At 42.3% G+C, this 15,021-nt stretch overlaps 2 protein-coding genes across 8 annotated transcripts in view; both read left to right on the top strand.

Moving 5' to 3' along the window:
* The window catches only part of LOC106590040 (kinesin-1 heavy chain), a 53,024-nt gene extending 49,011 nt beyond the window's left edge, over positions 1 to 4,013 (top strand). Inside the window, exons 24-25 of the mRNA XM_014180536.3 lie at positions 1,088 to 1,217; positions 1,634 to 4,013. Of these exons, the coding sequence (XP_014036011.2) occupies positions 1,088 to 1,206 (119 nt within the window). The 3' untranslated portion in view covers positions 1,207 to 1,217; positions 1,634 to 4,013. The remainder of the gene's footprint in view (positions 1 to 1,087; positions 1,218 to 1,633) is intronic.
* A 1,828-nt stretch (positions 4,014 to 5,841) lies between these two features.
* The window catches only part of LOC106590041 (rho GTPase-activating protein 12), a 129,747-nt gene continuing 120,567 nt past the window's right edge, over positions 5,842 to 15,021 (top strand). The window contains exons 1-2 of one of the 7 annotated variants that reach the window (XM_045711029.2): positions 5,842 to 6,156; positions 8,864 to 9,720. In XM_045711029.2, coding sequence (XP_045566985.1) covers positions 8,974 to 9,720 — 747 coding nt within the window. In that variant the 5' untranslated portion in view covers positions 5,842 to 6,156; positions 8,864 to 8,973. The remainder of the gene's footprint in view (positions 6,157 to 8,863; positions 9,721 to 15,021) is intronic. The other 6 variants (XM_045711030.2, XM_014180538.3, XM_014180537.3 and 3 more) reach the window with 6 other exon arrangements.

Here is a 15,021-nt window from a genome sequence, read left to right as displayed (position 1 = left end):
ACATTGACAGTAGAATGGCTTTACTGAAGAGCTCAGTGACTTTTTAAACGTGGCACCTTCATTTTCAATTTCTGCCTTACTAGAGCCGTCCCGGTCAACGAGAAGTGCTGTTATTGTGAAGTGGAAATGTATTGGGGCAACAACGGCTCATCCATGAACTGGTAGACCACACAAGCTCACAGAACGGGAACGCAGAGTGCTGGAGCGCATAGCGCTTAAAAATCGTCTGTCCTCGGTTGCAACACTCACTACCGAGATCCAAACTGCCTCTGGAAACATCAGCACAATAACTGTTCGTTGGGGGATTCATGAAATGGGTTTTCATGTCCATGCGCAATGCCAAGCGTCAGCTGGAGTGGTGTAAAGCTTACCGCCATTAGACTCTGGAGCAGTGGAAACGCGTTCTTTGGAGTGCTGAATCACGGTTCCTCATCTGGCAGCCGACGCACAAATCTGGGTTTGGTGGATGCCAGGAGAACGCTAACTGCCCCAATGCATAATGCCAACTGTGAAGTTAGGTGGAGGAGGAATAATAGTCTGGGGCTGTCATGGTTGGGGCTAATTTCAGTGAAGGGAAATCTTAACGCTACAGCATACAATGACATTCTAGACGATTCTTGAGTGCCGACTGCGAGCCAAGCCTAATCGCCCAACATCAGTGCCCAACCTCACTAATGCTTTTGTGGCTGAATGGAAGCAAGTCCCCTCAGCAATGTTCCAACAACTCGTGGAAAACCTTCCCAGAAGAGTGTAGGCTGTTATAGCAGCAAAGGGGGGACCAACTCCTTATTAATGCCCATGATTTTGGAATTAGATTTTCGTTGAGCAGGTGTCCACATACTTCTGATCATGTAGTTTACATACACACACTGTTTTAAAGGTTAAATGCTAGCTTTTTATTCAGAGAAATCTGTCCTCTGTTTTGCCTGATATATTCTAGGTCTGATGCTTTTTATTGGTCTGTAATACTGGTACATGTAAATACATAACATTTGTACATTTTGGTAATTTAGCAGACACTAAATTATGACACCATTAGTGTTCATTTGATGGTATGTAACCAGTGCTGTGCCTCTGACCTCCCCAGCCAAACCCATTCGGCCTGGCCAGCCACCTGTGGCGTCTCCCACCCACCCCAATGTCAACCGGACGGGGCTCTTCAACAGCCAGCCCACCGGCATCAGAGGAGGAGGGGCCAAGCAATGAGTGGATAAGAAGTAAGTCAAGGGCCTTTTCTCAATTGCATACTCCTCTTGCCTCCATCTCAAAACCCATTGGAAGAGAAGGTCAAAGGCGAGGGACCACTGGCTTTCTCATCCAATAGGTTTTGAAAAGGAGGCAAGGAGAGAGGACACAGAGTATTCAATTGAGATTCTTCCAAGGCCTCTGGCTCAGTACACAATCTAATGCATTTCAGGGAGTTCTGTTCAGGCAGGAGTAAACATTTTGAAACTGTAAGGCACTACCTGAATTTGTCCAATAAGAACACATCAATTTTCCGTTGCAAGACGTTTTTACTTCGGTGTGCTGAATATGACCCTGTTTTATAGACAAGCCAGAGATGGCAGCAGAGCTCACATTAGTAATTATTTTTCTCCACTTATTTTGTCTTCTGTATCTGTCTTTCCGTCAGCTTCTGAAGAAGAAGATAAACATAATCACAGTCAGATGAAGATGCAAAGAGCTGGCATTCCACTTGACAGAACTGTCACATGGGACAATTCTTCCAGTATCAATGTTTATTTATATATGTATAAGATATATATATGTAAGAAATAGACACAGGCTGTACAGTTCTTTTTCATTGTTTATGTTTTCATGAAATTGGTTTCCTTACAAAACAAAAGAGAACACGGACAGAGAACAAACAAAATAAAAATAAAAATGGTGCAATCTTGGCACCTGGCGAAATGAACATGTAATTAATAATGCGTAGCTCTTCCATTTTATCTATCGCACAGCAGTTTGTCCATTACTGTCCTAAAAGATTTGAGTCTGCATTGTGCCAAGTTTAAATGTATGTCGTCACAGGTTCTCTAAAAACAAATGACACACTAAAAGGTTGGGATCCGCTGAGAAGCATCCTAGCCTAATTTTTATGTACAGTATATCATCAAATTATCCCTCCTGTCTAGATCAATAAAGCTTATTTTAAAGTTTAAAGGTGTAAAAAACACACTACTGGCCTCTATTGTACAGTTAGAATGAGCACTGAACTGTTTTCTCTTCACTTTGACATTTGTTTCTTTTGGAGCTAAAATGCTGTAGTAGAGCACATCTTCAGGACCATGCACCAGTGATTGACAAAAAAAAGTGTCACCCTATTCCCTTTTATAGTTAACTACTTTTGATCAGAGTCTAGTCAAAGGTAGTGCACTAAATGGGGAATAGGGTGACATTTGAGTCATCCAGTTTTTAAAAAACTGTGAAGAATGGCAGATAAATGCAACAAAAAAAAATATTTTGTCATGTTAGAAAATTAAGCTGCTTCAATATCATACCTAAATCCAAGATATCCAGTCAGTGTTGATATACTGTATGATGAAATTATAATGGTTGAACTGCTAGGTTCCTTAGCAATGTATGTATATCAATATTAGCATATGCAAGTGACTTGTATGCCATTTGGGGAAAAACTGCAAAAATGCAACACCCATGTGTACCTCTATCAATGAAGAGAAAAGTATATCAGTGGAAGGGTTGCTTCTTGGACCACAAAAAGATTGTTCTAAATGGTTGACTGATCAGGTCTAATCATGAGTTCCTCCTTATTCCTGATGCATTTCACAAGTTGATGATTTTTGGCACTGTGCCAGCTATCCCTCAGCTGCATCTATTAAATGAAAATGCTCTATCTGGAAGATGACGTTTACATAAATGTCCTGCAATGAAATTAAAGAAATGGGATGACTTGATTTTCCATTGGTCATTGTGGAATAGTTTGAGAGACAAGGGGCCATGAAATATTTACCCCTACACTTGAGTTCGACCAATCATGAGTTTCATTGTTTATTTTGATGTGTGCAAATGTTGTTTCTGTGCCTACTGCCTATGCATAGTTGATTGTTTGGGCATACATTGGAGGGATTTTCTGTTTTTCCTCTATTTTTCAACGTTTTTCTTTGTCTGTGTGCCCAAATCTGTCAACATGAATCACCGACTATTCAATAACCCAACTTTTTCATATTCTGACATAACACTGCACAGGCTAACGAGGCCGGGCTTGCTTGGGGTGGTGATTTCGAATATGCGGCTACACTCCAATGTCCAATACACTGCATTGCTTCTTTCTAAGTAACCTTGTCTCCTCCTAATTGTGCACTGGGAGGAAGTGTGTAGTGAATGAGATTACATTCTAAGTGGTATGCAGATATAGGAACAGAGCCTGTGTCTTATCCAAGTAGTCAGTCTTCATAACACCATCCTTCCTGTACTACAGTACATAGATGCCATCTATGAGTTATTTACTGCTGTGCTGGCTGTAGGCAGGGTATGAGGTGTAGACTATTTGTTTTTTACTTCCTAAATTATGTTTTTTGTTTTGTTTACCGTTGTTTATTGATTTTCTATTTTGTATCCTCCATCAGAAATGAAATGATCCAAAATGTCTTTCCCATAATATGTAAAACAAACTCTGAAGCATCTGTATAGCAATGGCTGTCTGTAATAGTCCAGTGCTGTGAAGACCTGACTAAAGGGAGTGCAATGTGGATCATGTTATTGATGAGTCATTGCTACTGATCAGTTATTGTGAAGAAGATTGAACTACACAAGGATTAAGTGAGGGAGATGGATCTGCATCTAAAACAAAGTAAAACATACTAAAATGAACAAAAGTCTCCTGACTTTTGGTTTGTCATTTATCATTATCAGGATGTGATCTTTGAAGATGAAATTTAACCTAAAGCACTTTTTAAATGTATCTTGGATTATAACTGTAACCTTCCCTTAAGGAGCTATTAAATGTCATTTCTGTTCCTTTTCTGCAACGAAAATAAAACAAGTGAAGCATCGCTGGAGTTCTGTCTTTTGGTTGTAAATCAAATGATTGTCTGAACTCATGGGGTCTTGTTGGAATGGTTGGCATTGTCTTTAAGATGAAAATGGTGTGTATTTTATATATAACCCTAGGGAAATTGATGCATTGCAGTGTACCATGGTTCCCAAGTTTTTACTCTGGAGATGAAACCAATAGTCTCAGAGAGAAGATAGTACACTGCTTACTCATTTATTATGGTCAATGTTTGTTTCATCAGGGAAGGAAACGCTCTCCTACACGCGAGCGTTGCAAAATAAATTTAGAAATCGATGTTATTCAATTATTGCACCCAAGCTGCTCGCGCGCGTCAGTAGAAGCGCTAAAATAGAAGTCAGTTCTATTTGTGACGCAGATCGCCGCTGAAAGTCCTGCCTCTCCCATCTCCTCATTGGTTTATAGAAGCGGCTACTCACCTGCCATCTCCTTATTGGTTATACCCACATGGGTGACTGAAAGAAGAACGAGGTCAGTGGCGGTTGCCAAGAGAAGAAAAAGCATGGAAAGAGGAGAGATGACTAGAAACGATTCGGTTGACCGTTTTATGTGTGGATTAATTATAGGGCCTTGTGCATTTCAGGTAAAATAACAAATCAATGTTTATATCCCAGGACTAATTAGCTAGCAACAGCAAGCTAGTTTAAAAAGGACAAATTAGCTAGCAAGTGCTAACTAAATTGCCATAAATGTTTAATGCTTTTCGACCTGTCCCCAAATTAATGTAATTGGTACAGAGTTTGTTTTTATATTTTAACCTGCGTGTCGTGATCGCGTTTGGTGTGGGGGACAAACTACATTTATGCACGATGGCGCGCACCGGGTTTGGGTTCTGTTAGAGAACAGTGTCAAGTTGATAAACCTGCTTACTGTTAAACGTGAGCGTTCCCCGTTGTGGTTGGAGTTTTAACTCACAGAAGGGAGATGATTGGATCCATATCTCATACCGAGTCCCTACACCTTTGATAAAACAGTACATGTTGTGGGGAAAAAAAAGATTGCCCATTCCCACCAGTAGGTTACTTCCATTCAATGGGCTGTTGGATGCACTGGCCCATTCACACCAGCAGAGCACGCTTTGGTACTGTCAGGCACGCTATCAAATTTTATTCGTAGTTTACAATGATGGCCTAACCCGGTCAAATCCTCCCTTAACCCGGACGACGCTGGGCCAATTGTGCGCCGCCATTTGGGACTCCCGATCACGGCCGGTTGTGATATAGCCACAAACCAGGGTTTGTAGCGACGCCTCTAGCACCGAGATGCAGTGCTTTAGACCGGTGCGCCACTCGGGAGCCCTAAATACTAGAATAACGGTATCTGACGAGTGAAAGGCAAATTATTGTACATTTTGGTGTGTTCAGAGTAATTATTTTACTCAGTCAGCTGTACCAGGACTAAGAAAGAAAGGCATTTTAATATTGCAAATCCTAAATCCCCCATAATCTATATTTCAATCATTAGATTATTGTGGGGGCATTCTTGAAATGTCTGTCACAGATTTGGATGATAACAGATGGTGGGTGACGAAGAAACCGAGATGGTAAATTATTCATTAATAGGAGCTCTTTATGGAGTTCAGTCACCAGACAATTTTATTTGCCATTACAACTTAAAGATACCTATAGATTTCAAGCCCAGCACTTTAAACGGGATATAGTAGCCTATAGGCTAAACCAAGAAACCACATTGGTTACAAATGAAACTGCAATTTGTAACAAATAACCTATTTGCACAATTAAGAGCAATGATTGAATTTCTTAAAAATAAATCAAGTGGTTGCCTATTGCAACTGGTGCAGCACTGCAACTGAGAACGGTGAGACTATGGACCACGAGAGGGCAAACTAGGGGTATCATCCATCATACTTGGCAGACAGGCGGATGGGAGAAGAATAGACCAACGCAGCGCTCACAAGCGATAGCACCACAACTGGGTGGAAACGAGGCAGAGGATGGTATGGTTGAATATCGAATGCCAGCCTACTATATTTTAGCAGTTTAGAACACTGAAATATCTGGAGGAAAAGTTCCGCTGAAAACAACCGCCGTTGACTAGCTTTTTCTTTCGATATAAAGAAGAAAACATTCACAAGGTGTGTAGGCTACATAACCATTCACAAGGTGTGTATGCTACATATAATTTGTCTGACTATCCGTTATTTTTAATCGCAAAACCGCAGATACTAGCTATTGGCTACTTCCAAAGTTACTTTGTTGCAATACATTGTTGCCAAACAATTGGCAACTTTTGTTTCTTCGACCTCGAATTTCTTAACAGAGGAGTGCATTTAAACCTATGCTGCTGTTATGGTATAGTAACTTAACTGTTTCTATAAACGTACGGAATTCTATTTGATATTAAGACTACAACGAACTCATGGCATAGGAGGGTGCTGATATTGTTTTGGTTGTCTATCCTTTGGTTTTCACGTGATAAGCCTATTGGCTGCGTTTCTGTGCTACACAATGCTTTCTTAGCATATCTAATTGTTATGACAATTATTCCTAACAGGGAGCCTATAATACTGTGATATTACATCTTCGTGGTTCGGGAATGAGCGTTTCTGTCTCGTCGGGGTCTTTTGTTGGAACTGAATATGGATTAAACTCCATTGTTGTATTTCAAGAGTCTTGGAGCTCCTTTGGCTGAGGGACCCCCCCCCTCCCCCAGATTTCCCCATAAGGCAACAAAACCCTAGGCGTTGGATAATTAACTTAACAGGTTAGAATAATTACGTTAAGGTTAGGAAAATAGTTAGGTTAGCTACTCGTAAACAGTCGTGGCAACATCTGTTTCGAATAGAACCACACTGGGACAAAGGCAAGTAGAATCTCACAGTATTTTAATGCTTGTGTGGCCAACAAAGCACAGATGATATAATAGTAATCCATCCCTCATCCCCAGACCATATGACAGGTCACCCAGTATATGTAATTAGTTATTCTTTATAATAATAAGAAATATTGTTCTACATAGCAATTCTCAGCAATCATTTTAGTGTGTGTTTAGCTGTGGATGAAGAGTGCATCACAATAAGCAGATACTTTAGATCTTGTTGGTGCATAGCATACAGGTGAACTGAACATCAAGGTAAGCATGAAGAATTCCCTATTATAGGCTGTATGAGAGAGGGCAATCACAATAAATAACCAAATCAAATGTTATTCATCACATGCTTCGTGAACAACAGGTGTGGACTAACAGTAAACGCTTACTTATGGGCCCTTCCCAACAGTGCAGAGAGAAAGAAAATGGATAAATAAAAGTAAAACATGTAATAATGGATAACTTGGCTATATACAAGGGGTACGAGTACGGAGTCGATGTGCAGGGGTATGAGGTCATTGAGGTAGATGTGTACAAATACTGTAACTAGGAATAAAGTGACAGATAGGAAACAGTATCAGCAGCGTATGTGTTGAGTCCAAAAAATGTGTCAATGCATATAGTCCGGGTAGCTGTTAGGTTAACTATTTAACTAACTATTTAGCAGTCTTATGGCTTGGGGGTAGAAGCTGTTCAGGGTCCTGTTGGTACCAGACTTGCTACATCGGCATCGCTTGCCACGTGGTAGGAGAGAGAACAGTCTGTGACTTGGTTGGCTGAAGTCTTTGACAATTTTTAAGGCCTTCATCTCACACCGCCTGGTATATAGGTCCTGGATGGCAGGGAGCTCGGCCCCAGTGATGTACTGGGCCGTCCGCACTACCCTCTGTAGTGCCTTACGGTTGGATGCCAAGCAGTTGCCATACCAAGGCGGTGATGCAGCCAGTCAAGATGCTCTCATAAATCATAGTCATCACTCACCACTCTGTGGTATAGCCTAGTCTCTGTCACTCACACTCACTCCCAGACCACTTTAGCTACTAGATATCTATTATTGATGGGAGGCTGTTGTTCACTCTTCAGCAGTGGCTAAATATGTGTGTTCATGAATCTGTAGATGAAAGGGACATCCTTCTTATAGATACAGGCATGCCTCGGAAAAGCACCTTCTTTCTCCTGCCTGTGTTTCAGGATGTCAGATTGCAGTGGAGGCAGTCTGACAGGCTGTGTGGGGGTGACGGGGTCCTCACCTGTGTTCCTGTGAGGTTGGATAACTGTGTTAACACTGTGGATTTCCTATCCAGTCATATTCTGATCCTGTGGACTTTAAAGTTGTTTTTGAAAATGAATTGTTCCTGGAAGATCCTCATTTACTGACATGTCTGGAAATAGCTTGTGACATCATGCTAGGGAAAGGGGGATACCTAGTCAGTTGTACAACTGAATGCATTCAACTGAAACGTACCTTCCACGTTTAACCCAAACCCCTCTGAATCGGAGAGGTGCAGAGGGCTGCCTTAATCAATATTTTGGCGCCCGGGGAACAGTGGGTTAACTGCCTTGCTCAGGGGCAGAACGACAGATTTTTACCTTGTCAGCTCAGGGATTCGATCCATCAACCTTTCGGTTACTGGTCAAACACTCCTACCCACCTGGCTACCTGCCACCCCTAGTATTGTCTGCTGAAAGAAACTTGTCATAAAGTAGGATTTAAAGGCAAGTGTTGGTGTGGTGAGTAGTAGTGTCTGTTTGTGTGTAATTGCCATTCAGACAGAGGGCTGTAAAGTACTGTCTTTTTGCAAGTTTCAGGTTTGTCTGAATGGGATGAAGGTAGAAATTAATGCTTTGGTCTGTGATGAAAGAAGGTACCATCACACTCAACCTTAAACAAAAATAACCTTTGGTGGTAGGCAAATATAACCAACAAATAATGCAGTCAAATGCTTAAAAACATAACTGAAACCTAACTGAAACCTTTCCCTATTCACTCTCTTCCTGAAGCCTAGGGGAGCCCAGTGAGAGATGTCGATTCCCCCCCAACTTTCTGATTCTGAACACCACCTAAAGGTCAGAGGTTAAAGGGTCAGCGGTCAGGGGTGGTCAACACCATCATGGCTGACAGTGAGGGGCTTGGCGGCGGTGGGGTTGATCTGCCTATCCTCGCACCGGGCCAGGTGTACGTGGAGGTGGAGTACGACTATGAGTACAAGGCCAAAGATAAGATGATCTCCATCAGGCAGGGAGAGTGCTACATGCTGGTCAGGAAGACCAACGAGGACTGGTGGCAGGTACGGAAGGAAGAGGGGATGAAAGCCTTCTATGTCCCAGCGCAGTACGTCAGGGAGGTGCGCTGGGCGCTCATGCCCCCACCGAAGCCCCTCGTGTCGGGCGGGATGGATGGGACGATCCGGGTTAAGCCTACAGTTCTGGATATCTGTAGAGCGTCCAATGAGAACCTCAACAACAGGCCACCTCAGGAGATGTCTAGTTTTGGGAGTCCGTCGCCCACCTCCACGCCCTCGCCCTCTTGGGGGCACGTCACCCCGACTGCTCTGCCCAAGGATGTCAACCAGAACCCGGAAAGCCCACGGCACAGCAAGCCCCCTGGCGTAGCCGATCTGGTGCTCCTACACAACAACAGTAACCATCACCACAGCAACAACTCCAAGTTACCGTATATGCGGGCAGACTCTCCACCCCCCAGGGCCCCCAACAACCATATAAACCACAGCCAGAGCCATGACTCGGACCACACTCTCTCCTCTCCTGGGGACTCCCCGGGGGAGGGGTCAGAGAAGCTCCAGAACGACTCGGAGTCTGGAGATGACCTGAGCAGCAGCTCTACTGAACACATGCAGGTAAGAGACAGTATGATGCTGCTGTTCTTAAATGGGAAGTGATTATTACAACCCTTTCTCTATCCATCATCCTTTTTAAAAAATACATTTCCTGGCCAGCAGGAAGACATTAGCGTATGAGTGTCCTTCCCATCTTTCTCTCGCTCTCCCTCCTGTCAGATAGTGTCAGAGTAGATGTTGAGTGATGGAACATCTCTCCTCCACTGTCTCCTGCAGAGCTGCCTTCATTCATCAGCCCCCTTGGAGAATGTGGCTTTATTCCACCCCATTGCCTTCAATACTTTTTGCCAGATTTGACAAGGGCAGCAACAGTTGCTGTAGGTGCTTATTATCAAAAAACCCACCATTACCCTTGGATCTAGGGAATCGGTTTCTGTTCTGTTCAGCAAGCCCTGGTACAGATCTGTTTTTTGGGAGGGTGGATGTTTCTCCTTTGTATGTGTTGGGGGTGTTCATAGCACCGCTGGTAAAATGTAGGGTCATCTAATTGAGTGTGATTTGTAGGACAGACACAAGGAGATGTACTGGAGACATGTTGGTCCATCAGGCAGGTTTTGGATGTGATTGCTGATAAGGTCAGTTTCGAGGGGCCAACTTCAACTGTGAAATGGAGCACTGATGATTTTGGAGCCTAAACCTTACTTTGAACTAACAGGTCGCTCTCAATGGCTCTTTGAGCTTCAAAGTCTAGAGCAGAGGACTACGTGAGTCAAGTGTCATCCTCAGCAACAGCATGTATGTTACTCAGTAACAGATTATGATTTTTCAACGTCGATACAGATTATTGGAGGACCAAAAAAAGCCGATACCGATTAATCGGCCAATTTTTTAAAAATATTTGTAATAATGACAATTACAACAATACTGAATGAACACTTATTTTAACTTAATATAATACATCAATAAAATCAATTTTGCCTCAAATAAATAATGAAACATGTTCAATTTGGTTTAAATAATGCAAAACAAAGTGTTGGAGAATAAAGTAAAAGTGTAATATGTGCCATGTAAAAAAGCTAACGTTTAATTTCCTTGCCCAGAACATGAGAACATATGAAAGCTGGTGGTTCCTTTTAACATGAGTCTTCAATATTCCCAGGTAAGAAGTTTTAGGTTGTAGTTATTATAGGAATTATAGGACTATTTCTCTCTATATACGATTTGTATTTCATATACCTTTGACTATTGGATGTTCTTATAGGCACTTTAGTCTTGCCAGTGTACCAGTATAGCTTCCGTCCCTCTCCTCGCTCCTACTTGGGCTCAAACCAGGAACACATCGACAACAGCCACCCTCGAAGCAGCGTTACCCATGCAGAGCAAGGGGAACAACCACTCCAAGTCTCAGAGCGAGTGACGTTTGAAACGCTATTAGCGCGCACCCGGATAACTAGCTAGCCATTTCACATCGGTTACACCAGCCTCATCTTGGGAGTTGATAGGCTTGAAGTCATAAACAGCGCAATGCATTGTGAAGGGCTGCTGGCAAAACGCAGTAAAGTGCTGTTTTGAATGAATGCTTACGAGCCTGCTGCTGCCTGCCATCGCTCAGTCAGACTGCTCTATCAAATCATAGTATGTTATAATTAAGTCTAACACACAGAAATACAAGCCTTAGGTCATTAATATGGTCGAATCCGGAAACTATCATCTCGAAAACAAAACATTTTTCCTGTCAGTGAAATACGGAACCGTTCCGTATTTTATCTAACGGGTGGCATCTCTAAGTCTAATTATTCCTGTTACATTGCCCAACCTTCAATGTTATGTCAAAATTACGTAAAATTCTGGCAAATTAGTTCGCAACAAGCCAGGCGGCCCAAACTGTTGCATATACCCTGACTCTGCGTGCAATGAACGCTAGAGATGTGACACAATTTCATGTTAGCAGGCAATATTAACTAAATATGCAGGTTTAAAAATATATACTTGTTTATTGATTTTAAGAAAGGCATTGATGTTTAGGGTTAGGTACATTGGTGCAACGACAGTGCTTTTTTTCGCAAATGCACTTGTTAAATCAATACCCGTTTGTCGAAGTAGGCTGTGATTCAATGAGAAATTAACCGGCACCGTATCAATTATATGCAACGCAGGACACGTTAGATAAACTAGTAATATCATCAACCATGTGTAGTTAACTAGTGATTATGTTAAGATTGATAGTTTTTTATAAGTTTAATGCTTGCTAGCAACTTACCTTGGCTTCTTGCTGCCCTCGCGTAACAGGTAGTCAGCCTGCCATGCAGGCTCCTCGTGGAGTGCAATGTAAGGCAGGTGGTTAGAGCGTTGGACTAGTAACTGGAAGGTTGCAAAAACGAATCCCCCCTGAACAAGGCAGTTAACCCCCGTTTCTAGGCCGTCATTGAAAATAAGAATGTGTTCTTAATCTGACTTGCCTAGATAAATAAAGGTGTAAAAAAATAATAATAATTAAATCGGCAAATCGGTGGCCAAAAATACTGATTATCGATTGTTATGAAAACTTGAAATCGGCCCTAATTAATCGGCCATTCCGATTAATCGGTCGACCTCTATTACTCAGTGGTGAAAAAAGTAAAAGTGAAAGTCACCCAGTAAAATACTACTTCAGTAAAACTATTTGGTTTTAAATATACTTAAGTATCAAAAGTACAAGTATAAATCATTTCAAATTCCTTATATTAAGCAAAGCAGAGCAATGTTCTTATTTTTTGTTTTACATTTTTTTGTTTGTTTATACAGCTGGCCAGGGGCACACCCCAGCATACATAATTTACAAACAAAGCATGTACACTACATTACCAAAAGTAGATGAGCAGGTGTCCACATAACATCTCATTCCAAAATAATGTGCATTAATATGGAGTTGGTCCCCCTTTTGCTGCTATAACAGCCTCCACTCTTCTGGGAAGGCTTTCCACTAGATGTTGGAAGATTGCTACAGGGACTTGCTTCCATTTAGCCACCAGAGCATTAGTGAGGTTGGTTCACTGATGTTGGGCAATTAGGCCTGGCTCGCAGTTGACATTACAATTCATCCCAAAAGTGTTTTGATGGGGTTGAGGTCAGGGCTCTGTGAAGGCCAGTGAAGTTCTTCCACACTGATCTTGACAAACCAAACTCAGTTTCGTCCGTCAGACTGCCAGATGGTGAAGCGTGAATCATCACTCCAGAGAATGTTTCCACTGCTCCAGAGTCCAAACACCACTCCAGCTGATGGTTGGGATTGCACATGGTGATCTTAGGCTTGTGTGCGGCTGCTCAGCTATGGAAACTCATTTCATGAAGCTCCCAACAAACAGTTATTGTGCTGACATTGCTTCCACAGGCAGAGGTAGTGAGTGTTGCAACCGAGGACAGACAACTTTTTTGCGCTTCAACACTCGGCGGTCCCATTTGTGAGCTTGTGTGGCCTACCACTTTCCAGCTGAGTTGTTGTTGCTCCTAGACGTTACCACTTCCCTTTTACAGCACTTAAAGTTGACCAGGGCAGAAATTTGATAACCCGTTGTTGGAAAGGTGGCATCCTATGATGATACCACTTTGAAAGTCACTGAGCTCTTCAGTAAGGCCATTCTACTGCCAATGTTTGTTTATGGAGATTGCATGGCTGTGTGTGATTTTTATACACTTGTCAGTGGCTGAAATAGCCGAATACACAAATTTGACGTGGTGTCCACATACGTTTGTGTATATATAGTGTATGTTTAGTGAGTAGGCCAGATCAGAGGCAGTAGGGATGACCATGAATATTATCTTTGTGTGTGAATTGTCCTGCTAAGCATTCAAAATGTAACAAGTACTTTTGGGTGTCAGGGAAAATGTATGGAGTAAAAAGTACATTATTTTCTTTAGGAATGTAGTGAAGTAGAAGTTGTCTAAAATATAAAAGTAAAGTACAGATACCCAAAATAACTACTTAAGTAGTACTTTAAAGTATTTTTACTTATGTATTTTCCACCACGCTGTAAAGACCTCAACGCACTGAAACCCTAATTTCCTTCCCCTCTTGAGATTAATCATGTAGCACTCCTCCTCCCACCCTTATGACTCATCATCATCAGGAGAGGCCCATCCTCCCGTCTGAGGTGAAAATTAATGAACCTGTGAATAAAATGACAAGATGAGTCGCTCCTGTGAAGGAGGTGGTGCTCTACAGAAAGGAATGGCGACGCTCTGCCTTCTTAACAACACTATCAACAAGGCAGGTCCTACAAGCCCTAGTTTTGTCTCACCTTGACTACTGTTCAGTCGTGTGGTCAGGTGCCACAATAAAGGACTTAGGAAAATTGCAATTGGCTCAGAACAGGGCAGCACGGCTGGCCCTTGAATGTACACAGAGAGCTAGTATTAATAATATGCATGTCAATCTCTCCTGGTTGAAAGTGGAGGAGAGATTGACTTCATCACTACTTTTATTTTTGAGAGGTATTGACATGTTGAATGCACTGAGCTATCTGTCTAAACTACTGGCACACAGCTCGGACACCCATGCATACCTCACAAGACATGCCACAATGGGTCTCTTCACAGTCCCCAAGTCCAGAACAGACTATGGGAGGCACACAGTACTACATAGAGCCATGACTACATGGAACTCTATTCCACATCAAGTAACTGACGCAAGCAGTACAATTAGATTTAAAAAACATATTAAAAAAAAAAACCTTATGGAACAGCAGGGACTGTGAAGCAACACAAACATTGGCACACACACGATAACATATGCACTATACATACACATGGATTTAGTACTGTAGATATGTGGTATTGGAGGAGTAGGGGTCTGAGGGCACACAGTGTGTTGTGAAATCTGTGAATGTATTGTAATGTTTTAAAAATTGTATAAACTGCCTTAATTTTGCTGGACCCCAGGAAGAGTAGGTGCTACTTTAGCAACAGCTAATGGGGATCCATAATAAATACAAATGGATTTTGGGGGTTCTTTCTCAATTCAGGCATAGATTAGATTGTGAAGACTCTTTGTGGAGCAGGAGGCAGCTGAGGAACAAAGGGAGGGACTGGGCTTGAATAGAAACTAGGTCATTTCAGTTGAGGATCAGTCTGCTCTGCTCTGTCGCCCCACTGGCCGCGGGACCTGTGTTTGTGTGAGGACGAGTGTGAGAATGGTGTGTGTGAGAGAGAGTCATATGTTTGGGCTGGAAAAGAGGGAGAATGGAACTGATGGTGGAACATGGTTGGTGACGTTGGACCATGCCCACATGGCGGGGTGGACCATGGTTAAAATTAGAATGTTATGATAATGCATCATGTTGAACAAAAACATGCAAAATGATCTTCTGTGTGTCATTCACCAGA

This window comes from Salmo salar, chromosome 29, assembly GCF_965601325.2.
Source record: "Salmo salar chromosome 29, fSalSal1, whole genome shotgun sequence".
Classification (NCBI taxonomy): domain Eukaryota; kingdom Metazoa; phylum Chordata; class Actinopteri; order Salmoniformes; family Salmonidae; genus Salmo; species Salmo salar.
This window is presented reverse-complemented; position numbering and strand designations above follow the sequence as displayed.